The sequence below is a fragment of the Agelaius phoeniceus genome, chromosome 29 (assembly GCF_051311805.1).
Source record: "Agelaius phoeniceus isolate bAgePho1 chromosome 29, bAgePho1.hap1, whole genome shotgun sequence".
NCBI classification, from domain to species: domain Eukaryota; kingdom Metazoa; phylum Chordata; class Aves; order Passeriformes; family Icteridae; genus Agelaius; species Agelaius phoeniceus.
The window spans coordinates 5,742,519-5,761,674 of record NC_135293.1 but is presented as its reverse complement, the minus strand read 5'-3'; the positions used below and the strand labels follow the sequence as shown (position 1 = coordinate 5,761,674).

Genomic DNA, 19,156 nt, shown 5'->3' with positions numbered 1-19,156 from the left:
TGAGTCTATACAAGGCAAAGACAACTACTGATGTATCTAGGGACTAATCTACAGGTGCAATAAACCCACCAGAAGTAACTGAGACTTGCCTACACACTGGTAAGGAACTCTAATAATTCTGTGGGGCTCATTCAAAGTGCATTTAATGATTTCATCATTCAGTGCCAGTAACTTTGTCTCACAGAAAAGAGTGAAGAATTTACTCCATTTTCAGCTCATACAGCTTTGAATAATGCAGCAAAAGCTTGACACAGTTTATGACTACCTAATCTTACACTTGACACTGAGAAAGCACTAAAGGCCACAGTCACTATATAAGAAAAGCCATGAGATATCTTCTTGTACCATGCTGACTACAAAAACTCCTTTGCAAGCCCAGGTACGTGCCATTTTAATTTCATTGATCACACCATTGAAAAGGAGTATTTTTGTTTTGAACAGCAACAGTCATTATCTCTGCACAATGCCTGGAAATGAACATTGCCATCCTAGCACTGCCTAGTGATCTTAGGAGATAAAACACTTTCTAGGCAAAGCAAACAAAGCAGTTGCTTCAAATTCTAGTAATCCAACTAAGAAATCAGAAGTTTCCTTGTAACAAAGGCATTTCTATACATTTTTTGTCATCAGTTAGCTAGGTACTTACAGCTTTACCCAGATCATGTGGCAAATGGGCCCACTGAGAGTTGAAGAGAATACAGTAGTCTTTTCCTTTGCTGCTCCCCTTCTCTGAAAGGACATGTACCATCCCATACTCACAGTACACCTGAAAATGTAACAAAAATTTCACAAGAATTTTAGGTTACATAAAACATCAGAAGTGAAGGGAGTAACTTGGTGTTGACTGGCCTGCTTTATATTTTTAAAGAAAAACAAGAGTCTAAAAAGTTTCCAAATCTGTGCAGGGAGTACAGTGGAATTTGTTATTATTTCCATCATGCTTCAAAGAAAGACTTTAGATACATTAGGCAGATTCCCTCCTACACAGCAACTGGCTAAAGAATCAAATGAAACAATATTGGATGTGTTTAAAGAAAAAAGACCAAACCCAACAAACAAAAAAGCCAACCTCAAACAACACTGGTGCACATATGTATATAACCACAGCGTTTCATGATTTTATGAATAAGATACCAACTCCTGAAAGTGCAGCCTGAAATAATGATCAATTCTAAATTTGTATCACTCCAAAACTCAACCTTGGACACCTTTGCTGAAGATGTGGCAAGACTCCAAAGCAGCAGCAGCTCTTTTTCTGTCCTAGGTAGTACATGTAGACTCTCAAGTCTACCTACTGCATTTATTTATCACTGCTTCAATGACCAGTTGTCATTGTTGTCAAAACTCCAATGACATCTGCAACAACGTAAGTAGTGAGATTACATATCTAATATTTATAATTAAAGGCCTGTCCTTGGTCTGGCTGGGATGGAGTTAGTTTTCTTTATAGCAGCTGATGTTGCAGTGTTTTAGTTTTGTGCCCAAAACAATGCTGATAACAAGCTAATGTTTTAGCTATTGCTGAACAGTGAGCAGAGTGTCAAGTCCTTCTCTGTTTCTCACCCTGTTCACCTGGTGAATAGATGCCCAAGAGGTTTGGAAGGGGTCACAACCAGGCAGATGATTCAACAAGGAGATATTCCACATCCATAGCATATCACATTCATTTTTATAAGGAGGTTAGCTATCTTTTGCATCATGTACATGTTAGAATTCTCCTGAAGAACTCATGGAAACTGAGGTAACAGAACCCAGATCCTGTAGTAACATGCAGAAAGAGAACAAGAACTACAGCAAAAAATAAAAATAGTAACATGCAGCAAATCTACCAGTTTTAGAGGTCTCAGTTGTGATACACAGTATGTAACTTGCTTGTTCAGTGAACTGCTCATACTACACCTAACTGCAAGATGTGCTGATTTTAGCACAAATATTTTCAGCTTCCCATCCCTGAAAAAAAAACCCAACCAAACAAAAAACCACAGCAAACACAGTAATTTCCTCATTATTTTGGTTAGGTCAGATTGTACCAGGCCATTTCCCAGCAAAACTGGAAGATCTGGGGGCTCACAAGTAGGTACTGGCAAACATTTCCTTAACACAGCTGTTTTCACAAATCTCATTCTTCATGATGAGGTCTGTTCTTTTAAACATCTACTCCTATCCTTCCCTTCCCTGTGTATAGTGACACAATTTTGTGAGTAGTAGGTATATTCCTCATCTTCCACTCAAAAAGCTGAACCTAAATCACCTACAAGAGTATATATATACACACACACACACATACATATGTATCTATATACATAACCTGCAAAATAAAGTACTTTTGTGGAGTTGATGCAGTTGTCTGTTTGCACCCCAAGTCCTAATAGATGTTTACCCAGGGAATCAGGAAGTAGGAAGACAAAATAACAGTGGAAATAGGTACAACACCCCTATCACTAGTGATGGTTTCCTCTAATTAGTGTCGATTTCATTCTTGTATTAACTGAGTCAAAATAATTGTAAATCCTCCCTGATCTTGGAAATGGTTAAGAAACACAAAGTATATGATGAGGTCTGTTTGTAGTGTTCTAAGGACGCTGAAATAATCCTCTGGGCCATTTCTAAGTGGCAAACAGGTCCCTTGCAATGCTTCTCTCTCTGGCAAGAGGCTCTTGTCCTTGCTTGAACAAGAAGGCATCAGAGCATCATCGCTTTATCAATCAGCCATCAAGTCTACTGGACACTTGCTCCTCAGAGCAGCAACACAGGGATTGCAGGCTCTGTCTTGGGAGGACTGTCAGGCACCATTTCCACTCATTGAAAAAGAGTAAGTCAAGAAGTCTTTCCTTTATACAAAATACTGAACATCAGCTCCTCAGTGTGAAGTTTGCTTATATGCATTCTGTGGCCATCTGGTCAGGTTTGAACATTAACACATTAAGAATTCAATTTCAGATTAAGATCTGACCAGCTGCTGCAAAAAGATTTTAATGCTTCACATAAAAATACATTAAGATATAAAAGTAGTGTTCAGAAAGCAGGACAAAACCTAACTTTAAAAATGTAATTCAATTATACAAACCCAGATCAATGCTTCTTTTTGAAGGAGAGTCTTGTTGATCTTCAGTTGCTGCTTTAGAGCCTCACAGTGCTCTTACAGAGCAATTTCAATGTTCAAGAAATGCTGTCTGGTAATAGATTACAAAAGGATGATGCTGAGAGCAAATGCAAATCATATCTGTATTTTAGCTTCATACAAGCTACCTAGATAGTCAGGAAAAAGTTGACTGCATATTAAATGTAGCAGTCTCAAAATACTATTTCAGCTCACTGATTTGGAAATCCAGTCCTTAGGAATACCAAACACTGTTAATGTGACTGGATTCTTCCTCTTATCATTTTTGTGTTCCCAGAGCATTTGTTTCCTATTGTAATGGGAAGTTTCTCCATTTTATTGAGGACATTAACTAATCCTTGGTAGCACTTAGCACTTGGAAGTTGCAAAAAACCCAAAATCCACCAACCAACCAAAATCCCCTCAAACCAAACAAACAAACCCCCTCCCATCACAACCATCTTATCTTTCTACCATCCCCCTTTGTGTCATATTCCTCTCATACCCACACATCCAATTCCTTCCTTTCCATTCTTCCTTCTCTCTTTCTCTTGTCCAGCACTCAAGCAAAACTGAAGTCATTGACTGAAGATATGTTTAACTGGTCTATTGCTCTGCTTTAGTTTTCCCCAAGGAAATCACTTTGTGCCTACCAGAACTGATGAAACTTTGTTCAGGAGATAAATATAACATCATATCCCTAACCATCACTGCTACTAATTAGAACGTTGTGACAGACTAATTTGTCAACATCTAGTTTAACATTCCTAACCTAAACACACCAATGATATGATAATTATGCAGTTACACTCTTACAAATACACCTAACACATCTGTTTCTTCATGTAGCAGCCGAGGAACAAGATGCTAAAGATGACTGGAGTCAGCAAAAATGTCGTATCTTAACATGCTTGTTCAAAAATCCATTAAAAGAATCCATTGCATTGCATTTATTTCTTCCTCTTTATTTCAAACCCTACTACACAGAAATTACCATGCATCCCTAGGAGACACTCAGGGTAAAAAGATGTTTTTTGGAAAACTTTTGAGAATTCCAGAATAGTTTAGGTTGGAAGGGACCTTTAAAGGTCACCTTGTCCAAATCCCTGGCAATGGGCTGGGAAATTGTTAAGTAGACCAAACCTTGTTCAACCTGGCCTTGAACACTTTCAGGGATGGGACACCTATCTCTTCTCTGGACACAGTGAGGAGTTGTGTGCTTTACTAGTATTTTACACTGTGCCAGTTTTTACCACCTGCATTGTAAAATCCCTCTTTAACACACACAGTGTGCCCAGAGGCAATGACGGCATTCTGCTGCAAGATGTCAGCAAAGCAGTAAAGACACGTCATTGTAAAAATATACAGGAGGTAGAGATTTTTATATTTAGCTCTTCTGTATATAAATGGTCTTTGTTAACATATGTAGCAACTTTTTCCCTTTTTTATAACATGAGTGTTAACTAAGTCCTTTAGAGCCAATGACATTTGTCCTGAAGCATGCTGACAGGGGAGGTCACACTGATTAGCTCAGTGCAGATTAAAGCCACTTGAGCACAGTGCAAGTTTCCAAGATATCTGTGGAGAAAGAGAGACACTACTGTGCATATGCTGTGAGGAAACAAGAACTCCAACTCCCTGCTATAGTGGACTTGTTAACTCAGATCTCAGGTATCCAACCATAGCACCTAAACAACAGAAACAAATAATTTAGAAAAATAACCTGTACTTACTATCTTGAATTTGATTTTGAAGAGTAACAAACAACAGAGATGCAAATACAGTCATACACAAAAGACAAGAACAAAAGAATGCTCCCTGCTTATTGTACATAATCTAACTGGGCTTAGATAAACAAACAAAACATGAAGTATCTTAGCTTTGAATATTACATGTACAACTCTCTCCAAAATCTTCAGGCAGTTTTGTAGGAGCTCTCCTGTAATTGAACAGCTTTATGCATACGGGAAACAATCAAGCTGTACAGTTAAAAGTTTTACATCTATGAAATATATGGCACACATCTTTAAAATGAGAGTAACTATAGGGTGTGTTGCTACATTTCTGTGGAGACAAGCATTACTGGAACTCAGGAATAATTCCTAAAAGGCACCCGGGAGGCAGTTATACACAATTTTGCTTTCTGAGCCATTTAATGGACATTCTTCAAAGAAATATTAAGGGAGTAGAAGGTTCCTAATGTGAAATGCTCAAAATATTTTAGAAGCTATGTAGATTTGTGTTCCAAAAGCCAAATGAAAGTCAAGCATGAGAGGAATTAAAGGCAATATGAGCAGGGCTAAAAGCAGAAGAGGGAACAGAGAGTTTTAGAAACTCTGTAGAGAACATAATCTGTGGATAATGTGGATTAACAGACATTTTTACAAAGCTATTATCACTTAGAAGCAAAGCATAGTTCTGAAGTTTGTTCTTATCCACTTTCATGCATCCAGGTTTGTTTTTATTCATGTCAGTAGGTATGAGACAACAAAAGTTCGAGCAGTGCTGCTGATGCACTGGCATAGTGGGAACATTTATAATGATTTCTTACTCCTAGAGACCACTTCATATCCTAGATGAACCCAGGAGAAAATATCATCTCCTGTGCAATCCTATACAATGTGCCTACAACACCAAAGGCTCTTTTCCAAGTGTTTGGATATCGAGTCCAGCCTTTTTCAAACACAGAAAACAACAGCTGCTGTGACAATAAGGTATATTATACTTGCATCTTATTGATCCTGTGGCTTAAAAAGCACACAATAGTGTATAATTAACACAAAAGGAAGTGTTTTCTATAAAGCTGCAAAACTGGAAAGGGTTTTCACACAACAGAAATGTAAAATCTGAGGGCAGAATTTAACAGACAGATGAGCTAATCTAATGTTTGTGGTAATAGAAGGGCATACTTGTTAGCTCTAAATTTCATCAGGGCCTTCCACAGATCAATGCATAAAAGACAAGAATGCTCCCCAGTTTATTTGCTGTGCAAGTTTTTTTAGGTGAATTAATGTAGCTCAGAGGCAAGCACTGGACTTGCAAGTTAAATGATAGAAGAGGGCAGAGAGGAAGAACTCAGTTCATCAGTATTTCAAGAAACTTCAGTGTGTGTGACTGAGCCAACCCAATGTCTGTCTTGTTTGTTCCTCCCTGCCTCTGGCCCCACACTCACTGGATGTCCTATACACCTTTCCTGCTTTAGTAGCTCTATTAACTGACCTAGCCACTCATATCTCAGAGAGGTTTCACAGACACTGGGAGCTGTGTTCCTTGAAGAAGGAATGAATGAGCTATCCTACTCTTAGAGTAGGTACCATGTCTGAGTTCCCAGGAGCTGGAGTCATTCTTTCCCATGAACTGCACTGATCCATCTGGAGACCAGCAACAGCAGGCAGCAAAGCTGCACACAAATAAAACACTCCTTCAACAAACACAGTGCAGAGAGCTACGTATTCATAATGCAATAATTCCAGGAGACTTAAATTGTCAGCCACCACCATAATGCAGAATTTCAGACAGACTTTCCAATTCTTTGGACCCATATCATAGAGTGCCCTAATTTAAAATACAAACCCATCACTTCAATTCAACATATTCTGCTGAAAGCTGCTACAGTGAAGGCCAGCTAGATCCAACACACTTGCTGCAGATCATGTTGCTATGTTCGTCACTAGTCAAAGGCTCACATATCTGCTGTTGTTACAGGAAACTGAGGGGTAACAATACCTGGAAAGAACAGGAATTTAAATGAAATGTGAGAACTCAAATACCAAAGCAAGATCTAAGTGCAGATTGTACTTGGATCTATAAGATCACACCACTCTTAAAGTGTTCCCAGATAAGGACCCAGATTTGGAAGAGCCACGCTTCAGTAGCCAGGCTGATCCTTCTCCCTAAATCAGAAGATAGAAGCAAATGTGGACATTACCTCCTCTTGCCCCAGGGAAAACAAATAAACAAAACATTTCTATTATCCTGTTTCAAGGAGGGAGACAAAGGTATATGCTCACTAAGGCAAAGGTAAAGCACTGAGAATGAGTACAGCTGGCACAAAGAAAACCCACATAGCAGCTCCTGACAACAGCTGTCAGCACTGTCCCCTGGAATGACTCCAGCCATCAGTCACAGGGGTACCAAACCAGGACACGAGCACCAGAGCACTCCTCTCTGCCTCACACTAAGGAGGATGTGCTACTCAAGCCATCCCAACAAGTCCAAGCACAAGAGACGCAGAAGTTAGGCACAATACAAGGTATTCAAGCAAATTTTTAAAACATGAGCTTGGCTAACAGAAACATATTGGCAGCACACAGTACATCCACTTTTCACTGCAGCAGCAGGACTGCTTCAGCACCCTGGCCAGTCCGCCCAAGCTTATTCAACTACATTAACACTTGCACTGCACAAATATACCAAATGTTTACAGACAGGAATGTGCTGCAATGCATGGAGCTGAACATAAGACCTCCAAGACTATCCACCCACTGTCCTTCTGCACTGCCATATGCTCACCTTCCCCAAACTGATGGATCAAACCGACTCCATGCCAGTCTTTGACTCATTCTTGTTAATTTGTTAATTAAATCTTATTAATTTGTTGGGCCTACACTGGCACTACCAGTCCCTGCGAAGCCTCACTGGAGATGACAAAATGAATGGCGCATGCAAGAGCATAATGAACACATAATGAAGATAAGGATAATGGATGCAAAAAGGGAATGATATAGAAATAAAGAAGATAGCTGACAACCAGACTACTCTGTAACTAAAGATTATTGGCAAGGAAACAGTAAGGAGACAGAGGGAGAAGAAGGAAAAATTAGAATTCCATGTTATGATGTTACACCAATAATATTCAAGAAGCCATAATACACTCCAAATTACCTAACAAACAGTCAAGAAGTTTAAATGACAAATTAAATGACATTTCAAAATTTTCAGAACACAAAACACCGAACTTAAAAGGCAAAAGCTATATACCATGCAGTGCAATTGCTAGAAATCCACTCTCTCCTGTATCAGGATTTCATGCCCAGTTCGTCACACCCTTAGAAACATAGCCCACAAAATAATATTTTAGTAATGACAATACAAGACTCAAGACAGACTACAGAGTCAGGGTCAGCAGAAATCCCTTCTTTTTTGCTGAACGCTTCCTCTCAGGGAGTTTGTCAGTCAGGATAAAGCCAGAGCCGTCATTGCGGGGATCTGGCCCGGGGGCTCGGCTGCGCTCCCCTCCCTGGGGCTGCCTGGCGAGGATGCTGGGCTGGGCCCACGGGGGCCCCGAAGTTTTAGGAACTACGAGGAAAACGCTAGTTACTACGGAAAGAACAAAAAAGTCTCAAACAACCCCAGACCCACAGATATATCAATACTGCCAAATCGCGGAGGGCAGGGCCGGCAGCCCCATGCGCTCCGCTGCCTTCCTGCGGCCACGGCTCGGCCCCGGCCCGCTGCAGGACGGCTGCAGCGCCTCCGAGCGCCCACGGGAGGCGGCTCCGGGCTCGGACGCGCCGCACAGCCCGCCCGGGCCCGGCTGCGCCGGGGGCCGCTCCCCGCCCTCAGCCGGGCTGGGCGCGTAGCTCGGGGAGTGCACGGCCCGGCACGGCCACTGACCTGCGGCAGCAGATGCAGGAACAGCCAGAGGCGGAGCGGGGCCGGCCGCGCCGCCATGCCAGGCCTGCCGCGCCGCTGCCGCTTTGTTCCGAGCTGAGCCGGGCCGGACCGGACCCTTCCGCACCGGGCACCCAGAGCCCGCCCCGGACGTCCCGCCCCAGCGCCCCGAGCCGCCAACCGGCTCCGCCGGGGCACGACGTCACTTCTGGCGGTGCCGAATGAAATGGCGAGTGGCGGCGGTGGCGGCGGTGCGGGGAAGATGGCGGTGAGGAACGGGGTAGTGTGGGCTCGGTGCCGGTGGTGCCGGTGGTGCCGGTGGTGCCGGTGGTGCCGGTGGTGCCGGTGGTGCCGGTGGTGCACCTGCGCCCCCGTGCCCCCGTCCCGCCACCGCGGCATCCCGCAGCAGCGTTCCGGGGCTGTGTCTCCGCGGATGGCGCGCTTTAACTGAGCCGCCTGTGCTCTGCCGTAGGATAAGGAGAAGAAGAAGAAGGAGAGCATCTTGGACCTCTCCAAGTACATCGACAAGACCATCCGGGTGAAGTTCCAGGGCGGGCGGGAAGGTGAGCCCGGCGCGTGGCTGCAGCACGAAGCTCTTTGGCCTCTCGGCGTTTTCCTCAGCCGATGCCTGTGGGCTCTGCCCTTCTGCTCACACTGCTTTCCCATCAAGGGAAGCGGAGGAGTAGCGGGTGCTTTTACTTATTAGTGGTTGTAGTTAATGGTGCGAAGCTTCTCTCGTTTAAGTATTCCGTTGATCTCCTGGGTGCACTTTTATGGCTCATCTGTGCATCTCTTCTTTTATTAGTTGTTTTGAACAGCCTTATTTTGGCTGGGGTTAGTTTTTTGGTTTTTTTTTTTTTGTTGTTTTTGGGTTTTTTTGGGTTTTTTTGTTTGTTTGTTATGTTTTGGGTTTTTTTGGGGTTTTTTTTTCTTTCTTTTTGCATTGCAAGGATGCACTTAAAGGAACAAAGAAACATTTATGGATGTAACAATTAATGCAACTGTCGTGCCTTTCATCTCTTGACATGGTAAGCATGCCCAGAGTTCGTGGTTCAATATATACCACGGTGCCTTTGCATCCCTGTCCCTTCCCAGCTGGGCAGGTACATCCCAGTGCACTTGGTGCCACCCGCAGGCACTTGTTTGTCTGAGTTTACCATGTGCTGCATTTTCAAACTCCACTGCAACCTTGTGCTTATAAGGGTTTGGAAGTTACTCGAACTCCTTACTGAGAAGTGTATTTGTCAAACTAGGAAGTCGCTCTGTGTAATTTTGTGATATATTAAGTGACTGGTCTTGTGGAATCACGTTCTCCATTAGGACCAAGTGCTGGTCTATCTGCAGTGCCTTCCCGTGAGGTAGTGCTTATGCTAAAGACATGATGTGCCAGGAGGACACCTGGAAGATGGTTTTTCTGAGGAAAGAACTTAAAATATGGTCTTGCTTCATTTTTAACCATAACCTTTCATTAAGGATATTTATTTTGTGTTGGAGTTGTCTTTTTTTTTTTCTTTGTGTGACTTGTACTGATTTGTTATACAGTATTCTTAAACTGCCTTTGAAGTTGTCTGAAAGCAAAAATGTTAGGGTCTTGAAGAACATTTGGAAGAATTGATTGAAAAATCTGTAACTTTTAATTGGTGCAATGCAGACCAGCTCTTGTGTACTTGCCATTGATAAAGAAGACACTGTTTAATATCTCTGGCCTCATTTGTTTGGACTTGCCTGAAGGAGGGAAGAGGCCTGGAGAACTGAATCTACCTTTCATGAAGTCTTATGTTGCTGTATACCTTGTTTTGGTCCTAATCATTGTTTTCTGTGTGGTCTTCAATAGCAAGTGGTGTCTTGAAAGGATTTGACCCTCTTCTGAACCTTGTGCTGGATGGTACCATTGAGTATATGCGAGGTAAGTAATGTGCAATCTTTGGAAAGCTTCCCTTCCCTGGGTGATTTTCTTGACAGAAATCTTACAGTTCTGTAAGTGAATAAGCAGAAATGGCAGATTAACATCACCCAAACTGTAGCATGCTTGGGATAACTATCTTGTAAAGAAAGACGTAAGGTGATGGGTCTATGGGACCTGATTACATGTTCCTGAGGGAATTGGCTGTTACAGTTCCCAGGCTACTCTAAAACATTTAACAAGTGATGGCAGTCAGATAATGGGAAAGAGGGAAACATTGAAACCATTTTTCAAAAGGGAAGAAAGGAGCCTGGGAACTACTGTGCTGTCAGCCTGACCTCTTGTGCCTGGGACGATCATGGAAAAGATCCTCCTTAGAGCTCTGCTAAGACATTTGGAGGACAGGGAGGTGATTTTAGGCATCCACTATGGCTTTACCAAGGGAAAATCCTGTCTGAACAACCCAGTGGCCTTTGACACAATCCCCCACTGTCACAGCAGTGCGCCCCCGGCTGGGTAATAATTAGCATTGCCTCCATGGTTCACAGAAAGCTGATCAATATTTTTATTTTATATATATATATATATATATATATGCATTTATATATATCATTATTAAGAAACCCATTGCTTTTATAGACCGTTACGATACACCTGGACTGAATTGGTCCTCCAATCCAAACACTATCACCATTGGCTAATTAATCATCCTTTGGTAAACAAATCTCCATAACACATTCCACATGTTCACAATAACAGGTGCAGCAGGCCAAGATAAGAACTATTTCTCATTCTTTTCTCTGATCTTCTCACAGCCTTTTCCCAGAAAGGCCTGAGAAAGTTGTCTGTTGCTCTCTGTGGCCTGAGAGCTGCTGCCACGCCCCACAACATCCTTCTCCCTAAATTGAAGAGAAATGGATTTGATGGGTGGACTGTTTGGTGAATGTGGAATTGGTTGGATGGTCATATGCAGAGGGTAGTAGTCAATGGCTTCATGTCCCTATGAACATCAGGGACAGGGGGTGTTCCTCAGAGATCTCTGGGGACCAGTACTGTTTAGTGTCCATCAGTGGTGTAGGCAGTGGGATCAAGTTCACCCTCAGTCTGTGGGTGACACACCTGAAGGATGGGGCCATCCAGAGGGACCTGGACAAGTTTTTGAAGAGGGCCCAAATGAACTTCGTGAGGTTCAGCAAGACCCAGGCTGGGGGATGAATAGATTGAGAGCAGCCCTGCTGAGAGGGACTTGGACTTGCTGGTGGATGAGAGGCTGGACAATATGTGCTTGCAGCTCACAAAGCCAGCTGTGTCCTGGGCTGCATTCCTACCAGGGAGGGGATTCATCCCCAGGGAGGGGATTCTGCTCCTCTGCCCCTCTGCTCAGGTGAGACCCCACCTGCAGAGCTGCCCCAGCCCTGGGCAACAGCAGCAGGAGGACGTGGAGCTGCTGGAGCCAGGCCAGAGGAGGCACGGAGATGCTGCAAGGGCTGGAGCCCCTCTGCTCTGGAGCCAGCCTGGCACAGCTGGGGGTGCTCACCTGAAGAAGAGAGATGGTATTGTGGCCTTTCGGTTTTAAAGGGACATAAAAGGAAATGCCAGGGGGTGAATGCTTCAGCAGGCCCTATTGTGGCAGAGCAAGAGGTAATGGGTTTAAACTAAAGGAGGGTCAATGTAGATATAACAGAAGATATAGATATAAGGAAGACAGTTTTTTTATAATGAGTATGATAAAAATACTGGGACAAGTTGCTCGGTGAGGTGGTAGGTGCCCCATCCTTGGGAGCATTCAAAGATGGGACTCTGAGCAACTGGGTCTAGTTAAAGATGTCCCTGCTTGTTGCAGGGGGGCTGTACTAGATGACCTTTAAAGGTGATTCTGCAGCAGAAGTTAGGTTAAGCACATTCCCTGTGATAGAACATCCCTGGTAGTCCTTGCTTGAGCTCCTCTATAGTTATCTCATTGGCTGCCCTTGTCCTCTAAAGCTTCAATAAAGCAGTGTCTCTTTCTTCTCTGGTACAAAAGCTGTCATTTGATAGGACAATGTTTTTGAAGAGTATTCTCCTACCTGTTTAAAAGGGAGCACGGAAGCTTTGAATTTCATCTTTAAAAGAGAGTTTTGAAATGTGTTGTTAATTTCTATTGAATATAGAGATATCTCTATATGGAAGATAGAAGTGGTTGGTTTGTGTTTGTCCCAATCCAGCCCTGTTTGTCTGAGAATGGACTGGTGCTGTCTTCCCTAGTGCATTGAGAAGTCAGGGTCTTTTTCTGATCTGCATTAATCCCCAATTGTTTGTCTAAAATGACATTTGAAATGGGATCAAGAACTTTTATTAATCACTTGCATGTATATTATTAGTTAGAGGCCTATGAATTCTTTAATAAGTGTGTTCTGCTTTTTGTTGCATACAAAGCAAGTTTTGTTATTGCTTACTGTAGGTAAGGTCTTGAAAATATCAAATGTCACTGCTGCATCACCTGTATGATCCATGTGTTCAATAAAACAAAGCAGCTATGCCAGGAAAGAACGTGCATGTCTGTGCCTTTTGAAGTTGATGGAATTTGGTTTCCTTTTCTTATTTTCCTGTTCTAACCATGGATCTCTGCTTTTTAGATCCGGATGATCAATTTAAATTAACAGAAGACACACGTCAGCTGGGACTTGTGGTTTGCAGAGGAACTTCTGTGGTTCTGATTTGTCCACAGGATGGAATGGAAGCTATTCCAAACCCTTTCATTCAGCAGCAGGATGGCTAATGCTTTCTTTGGATTGTCTCTGAAAACTTCAGGGGTGCAAGTCATTGGAGAAAACTACCAGCGTGTGAGAAGCTTCCTGTTTTGGGGGGGAAGTTTGAATGTGTATTTGTTAGTGTGAAAGAAGTCAACTTTTATTTTTGTGGCTTTCATAAATGATGAGAGGATGGGGAATGTAAGAAGCATGTTCTTGTTTTCCTCTCCCCCAAATAAGCGTGTAACTATGTTGTTTAGAGCTGACAGAAGAGAACATATTGTCGTGAATTGTCTGAGACCTTCTTGATCTTGTGAGTTTTGAAACAACCCCATAAAATTAGTTATGAATGCCCTGAATATTGGTTATATTCTTTCAATTTTTAAATACATTAAAATGCCTTTAATCGAAATTAAAAGCCTAAATACAGTAGAACATGTTTTTCTTCCTCTTAGATATCAGTACTCAACTGGGGAAGCATTATGTTGTAGTCTTCTGCTGTTGAGTTCAGTCTCTTGTGCAGGAAAATTACTTCCTTGTGTAGTGTCATCGCCTTTACAAGGGATGTAGCCAAGAAGGTCTTTTTCAGCACTTGTTCCAGAACTGGTGGGCTGTGATCTGTGTATCAGCAGGCTCACATATTTCTACAGAGGATTGGTCTAACTTGTGGGATAATGCTTGGTTAAGTGACCTAAACCTTATGGAGGTAGCTATTTGTTACTTGGAATTTTAGGAGGAGAGTATTTAATATCCTAACATTTGTTCAATTGTAGGCAGTGTCTGGAAGTACTGCATATTTTTATATTGTAGCTATCCACTTGTGGTTTTGCCTGTTATAACTTGATTTGTAAGTAGACATTTTTATTTCTTTTATACTGCAGAAAATGCAAGATTTGAGGAGTTCTGAGTGAATAAAGACAAATTGATCTGTTTCCAAATGTCTGGTTTTTAGTCTGTAAAAGTGCACTACAGCTAACATTACAGTTCTCCAGCCATAAATCTAAATTAAATTAGTTCAGGAGGTGCATAAACACTGCAGGATCAGGAGGGACCAGAGTAGAAGCCGTACTTCAAATAGGGAATTGATGGAGAAGGCCTGAGAGCATCTTGTCCCTCTTCTGAAGCATTTTAAAGACTACCTGGTTGAGGCATGTGCCTGGAGCCTGTAACCTGCTTCTGCTACCTGCTCTTGCCTTTATAGAGGGCCCTTTATGAGGAGGCTGTGGCAGAGTGAATTGTTTTGCTGGCAGCAGCAGTTTTGTTCCTGAAGGGTGTCAAGAACACATGGCAAGTACAGGTTGTATTGGTTATTTTGGCCACACTTTTCTCCCATGCATAACCTTTCCTGGGTCAGCTCCAAAATGTGTGGGAACTTTAGAGTAAATTTCATTTTAGTGAATCTGACTTCCAGGAGGCTCTCAAACTAGGGACCAGGTGTTGTGTGTGATGTGTTGCCTGTGTGAACTTGGGTGCATCTGGATTTTAATCTGGGGACTCACAGAGCTGTCTATAAAGTTGTGCTCCTCACAACCTAGTTTTCTAATGCTACAAAACTTGCTTGTGAAACGGCACAATTCAAAAGATAATCCTTATTTAGAGTGTGAGGAGTAGAATTTGCTTGCCGTCGGCCTGAGCAGAGTCTTGAACTGTCCTTTTAGGTGGGAGAAAGATTGCTGGTGTTGATGCCAATAATGTGCTGCACTATTTTTGCACTCTAAGTATAGCATCAGAAACAGGCCTGCTGGGGCTCTCTGGGCTGGATTCTGGGCTCTCAGTGCTGGGAGATCTGCCTGAAGCTGTGGGTCAAGTGTGTAAACTCTGGAGAGGGGCATGTTCCCAACATTTCCTGCTCAGGTGATTGGTTGCTTGGTCTTTGTTGTGAGCTGCATGTCTCTCCTTTTCTGCAGCACAGACTCTGAGGTTATACTTTGGAGTCAAGTACCTGAAAAGAAGAATTTGAAAATAATAGGGGGCAGACATTTTAGCAGGGCCTGTTGTGATAGGACAAGGGGTAATGGTTTAAGCTAAAAGAAGGGTGATCCACACTAGAAATAAGGAAGAAAGTTTTTATGATGGCATGGTGAGACACTGGCAAGGCTTCTGTTTGCTGAGCTCTGCCAAGAACTGGGAGTGAGTCTTGCTGGTATGGGCTCTTTGGGTAAGGGACTCTACCTCAAGGTCCCTATGCAAGTCTCTTCATGCAATAGCTTTGGAAAAATTCACTGTGGCATTAGCTGGTGCTTGTCCTACATCTGTGTTTATTTAGTGCTTTCAGATTGAGGATGACTGAGCATGTGAAGCCATCTGGGTTTGAATGGGGGCTCACTCCTTCTCTTACTAAAGTATAAAGTTAGATATGTAATAAAAACTGTAATCACTTTGGTACTTGGTTAAACTTGAACTAATGAAAGATGAGGTAATAGTTGTTTTTTTCCAAATGGGTTCAATGTTTTTTACAACTTCTTTATATTTACTCACTGCTTAGGAATCTTTTGATTGTTTCTCCAGTTTTTTCTTTTTAGCCCAGGCTCTTTGCTTGGCTAACAGCTCCCTCCCCTTATTTTCTGTGGCCTTACCTGGTAAAAGTAGATGCCAGTCAAATCTGTAATTTTTAGGTTATACAGCTGTTCTGCTAATGCTGTTCAGAAAGCAGCAGAAAAGACAGAAGAACAAAGCAGGAGAGTAGAAAACATGCTATTTTTAGGACAAGATTGGTTTATCTCATACTTATCCTAGCCAGGGGGATAGTGTTTCCAGAGATGGAAAGGGCTGCATAAGACTGAGTTAAAATTAACTGCCTGGCAGTATACAAGCATGGAGCCTGCACAAGAGCCACAGGAGCTGGGACCTCAGACAGAAATGATTGCAGACACAATTCTTGAGGTTGGAGAGAGACTCTTCCAGGTCAGCCGTAGGGTGCTTTCAGTACACAGTCGATATTTTGAAGCCATGTTTTTTGGAGGAGCAAGAGAGAGCTCTGAACAGCACATAGTGATCAAAGGGATCGATGCAGTGCCATTTCAGGCACTACTTGAGTTCACTCGCACAGCCCAAGTGCTCATAGGTCAAGAAAATGTGACCAGCTTACTGGAAACAGCTGATTTTTTTCAGTTTGACAGGGTGAAACTGTTGTGTGAGAAATTTCTGGAGAGAGAACTGCATGTTTCAAACTGCCTGGGCTTGATGATCTACTCACAGCAATTTGCCTTTACAGAGTTATATGTGTCTGCTATGAATGTGGCTCTCACTCACTGGGGGGATGTGATATGCCAGGAAGAATTTAAGGCATTACCCAAGGAAATGCTGGTGCAGCTCCTGAAGAGTGATGACCTCTTCATTTCAAGAGAGGATGTGGTTTTTGACAGTATTATGATTTGGATAATGGAGGACCCAGCAACAAGAGAGGAAGAATTTCTGGATTTGGTGGGCGAAGTCAGGGTCACTTTTCTGAGTTTGTCCTTCCTCGATATCTTGGTGAAACGCAGCAAGCGTGCTGGAGAGACAGATATCTTTTCCAGACTAATAAAGAAGTTAGACAGCTGTCCCCCACCCAGCTGGCAAAATCCGAAACTGTGTCCTTATGCTGGCCGGAGCTATGACACCTTATATGTCCTGGGAGGAAAGCATGACAAGGAACAGCAAGAATTATTTCTCTTTCAACCTAAAACAGGGACCTGGCAGGCTTGTTCTCCACTGCAGCGCAAGAACCTCACCCAGTATGCAGTGGCAGCAGTAGGTAACTTACAGAGGAGGGAGACCGAGCAGATGCAAACAGAAGTTGAGACTGAGTCCCAAATGCAGGGAGTCCAACTGTTGCTGTAAAACTGTTGTGCTCAGCATTGCTAAAACCTCATTCATATTGGTGTTCACATTTGTTCAAAGAATGTTTTTTTCTTCCTTAGTCCTGGGAGAGTGCTAGACAATACTATTCTCCTATAGCAGAAACTATGCAGTCTCCTAAGCTCCTTACCTTGACTTTATCTGGAATTAGTCTAAGGACTTGGCTTTAAAGCCAAGTGTATTTTTTGGCCTTCTCTTTTGTAGTGATTTAGACATATGACAGGTGAATTCTGATTTATAGTTGCCATTACATTAAACTTATCTACAGATGTTGGGAAATCTTCATGCTTGGAGACTTTCAAGCCAGCTCAGTACTATGGCTTCCTGTATTAGTGTTGGTAATAGTCCCATTTCTGGTAGGAGTTTAGAAGTAAGATCTCCGAGGTTCTTTCCAACCAGTGTTTCCATGATTCTGTTCAAAAATGGGAGCAGGCTTGGAAAGACTGGCTGCATTCTGTAGGCCCAATGAATTAAATACTACAAACTGATAGAGCAGTGATTTTCTCTCCTCATCTTGCACCTTATCAGTACAGCCCAGGGTGAAATGAGAACCCCAGGTATCAGGAGCAATTTTTAGCCTTCACATGACTAGTATTTTCTTTGCTGTGCTTCCAGGGAGCTTCCTTTTTGTGACAGGAGGATACTTCCGGGATGAATTTGTGTGGTACAGTGTGGATTGGGTGCTCATCTACAACTGCTTGGACAATTGCTGGCTGGAAGGGCCAGCCATGAAGAAGTCCCGCAACAGCCACTGTGCAGTAGGAGTAGGGCTCCACTTGTATGTCCTCGGAGGGAGTACAGATGAAGGGATAATCCCAGCAGTGGAGCGCATGGCTTTGATGGAGTCAGAGTGGGAAAGCATGAGTCCTATGGCTCAGCCTGTGGAGAGAGGCGACGCGGCCAGTGTGGGAACCAGGATCTATGTGGTCTGTGGCCTGGATGAGAATGGACACGTGTATGATGGAGTCCAAAGGCTGAACACAGAGACAGACAGCTGGGATGTCATCTCGTTCTCCCCTCTTCCAAGGTAAGAAATAATATTCTGGGACCTGGCAGAAGATGAAGGATTCTAGTGTTGATCCGGCTCCAGGAAGAGGTTATAGTGTAGAAATCCATAAGTTCTGTCCCTGCAACACTTCTGTGATTCTCTGTTTAAATAGGACTTCTGATCTGAGGACCAAGATCACCCTGAATATTTCAGGGGCCAAATCTTTCTGTTGATTCTGATCAAGGGTTTCTTCTCTCTCAGGTATGACCTCTGCATCACATCCCTGAATGGGGCTCTGTACACTGTAGGAGGGGAAGCTTTTCGATTTGATGTGGAGACAGATGAATGGACCCAGGTGAATGAGGAATGCTTGACCCAGAAGTTCTTCATGGGATGCAGCACTGTGAATGGACAAATTTATCTTCTTGGACAGAGGAAGGGAAACAGCACCCTCCCCATTGCAGTCCTCTTTGATCCCTACACTGATGTGTGCCAGGTCATAGATAACAAACTCCCTTGCCCCCTTCCTATTCATGGCTGTGTCTCTGTGCGAAGATTTGATACATGGGCATAAGAGTGGAAGATATGTACTTTACAGCTGAAGGGAGTTAGATTGCATCAACTTTGGCCTGTGACATTTAAAAAATTTTATTCCTTTGTAATTTTACCTTTTTTTTTCTACTTGACAAATGAACTTGAAGCAAAAGCCAGTGCAAACTTTGTCTACACAAAGGCTGAAATGGTGATTGGTATTGTTATGGCATATAAACTCCTTCGGGTTGATGCTTAGTAAAGGGCTGTTCTGACCTTTAACCTCTGTGTCTCTCTGTTCTTTGAACAGCTGGAAAATCACTGCCTCATTGTTAGAAAATATCATAGGATTTAAATAATCAAATGGGTGTCAAGGGAATCTTCAGCAGGATTATAAGCCCATAGTGCTGTAGACAGAGCCAAAAACCCAAACAGCAATTGCTGTCAAGCCA

General features: G+C 42.9%; 3 protein-coding genes across 5 annotated transcripts in view; 2 read left to right on the top strand and 1 right to left on the bottom strand.

Moving 5' to 3' along the window:
- Positions 1 to 8,849, bottom strand: part of SPPL2B (signal peptide peptidase like 2B) — a 31,279-nt gene extending 22,430 nt beyond the window's left edge. The window contains exons 1-2 of one of the 3 annotated variants that reach the window (XM_054649999.2): positions 8,717 to 8,849; positions 647 to 766 (exon numbers count right to left, since the gene is read on the bottom strand). In XM_054649999.2, the coding sequence (XP_054505974.1) occupies positions 647 to 766; positions 8,717 to 8,773 (177 nt within the window). In that variant the 5' untranslated portion in view covers positions 8,774 to 8,849. Of the gene's footprint in view, positions 1 to 646; positions 767 to 1,563; positions 1,796 to 8,716 lie in introns of those variants that run through there. The other 2 variants (XM_077191544.1, XM_054649996.2) reach the window with 2 other exon arrangements.
- Positions 8,849 to 14,277, top strand: LSM7 (LSM7 homolog, U6 small nuclear RNA and mRNA degradation associated). Its single transcript, XM_054650000.2, has 4 exons — positions 8,849 to 8,981; positions 9,186 to 9,276; positions 10,548 to 10,619; positions 13,232 to 14,277. Exons 1-4 carry the CDS (start codon positions 8,940 to 8,942, stop codon positions 13,372 to 13,374), a joined length of 348 nt encoding a protein of 115 aa, XP_054505975.1. The 5' UTR covers positions 8,849 to 8,939; the 3' UTR covers positions 13,375 to 14,277.
- A 150-nt stretch (positions 14,278 to 14,427) lies between these two features.
- Positions 14,428 to 18,986, top strand: LOC129131343 (kelch-like protein 23). Its single transcript, XM_054650279.2, has 3 exons — positions 14,428 to 17,081; positions 17,801 to 18,212; positions 18,435 to 18,986. The coding sequence occupies exons 1-3, from the start codon at positions 16,160 to 16,162 to the stop codon at positions 18,745 to 18,747; spliced, it is 1,647 nt and encodes a 548-aa protein (XP_054506254.1). The 5' UTR covers positions 14,428 to 16,159; the 3' UTR covers positions 18,748 to 18,986.
- Positions 18,987 to 19,156: the final 170 nt, after the last annotated feature.

What these genes read in the sequence shown, in the direction of transcription:
- LOC129131343 (XM_054650279.2), top strand. Translation starts at nt 16,160, where the DNA reads ATGGAGCCTGCACAAGAGCCACAGGAGCTGGGACCTCAGACAGAAATG. An exon ending in GTATGCAGTGGCAGCAGTAG is followed by an intron (nt 17,082 to 17,800) that starts GTAACTTACAGA and finishes CTGTGCTTCCAG; the next exon opens with GGAGCTTCCTTTTTGTGACA. An exon ending in TCGTTCTCCCCTCTTCCAAG is followed by an intron (nt 18,213 to 18,434) that starts GTAAGAAATAAT and finishes CTTCTCTCTCAG; the next exon opens with GTATGACCTCTGCATCACAT.
- LSM7 (XM_054650000.2), top strand. Translation starts at nt 8,940, where the DNA reads ATGGCGAGTGGCGGCGGTGGCGGCGGTGCGGGGAAGATGGCG. An exon ending in GCGGTGCGGGGAAGATGGCG is followed by an intron (nt 8,982 to 9,185) that starts GTGAGGAACGGG and finishes GCTCTGCCGTAG; the next exon opens with GATAAGGAGAAGAAGAAGAA. An exon ending in GTTCCAGGGCGGGCGGGAAG is followed by an intron (nt 9,277 to 10,547) that starts GTGAGCCCGGCG and finishes GGTCTTCAATAG; the next exon opens with CAAGTGGTGTCTTGAAAGGA.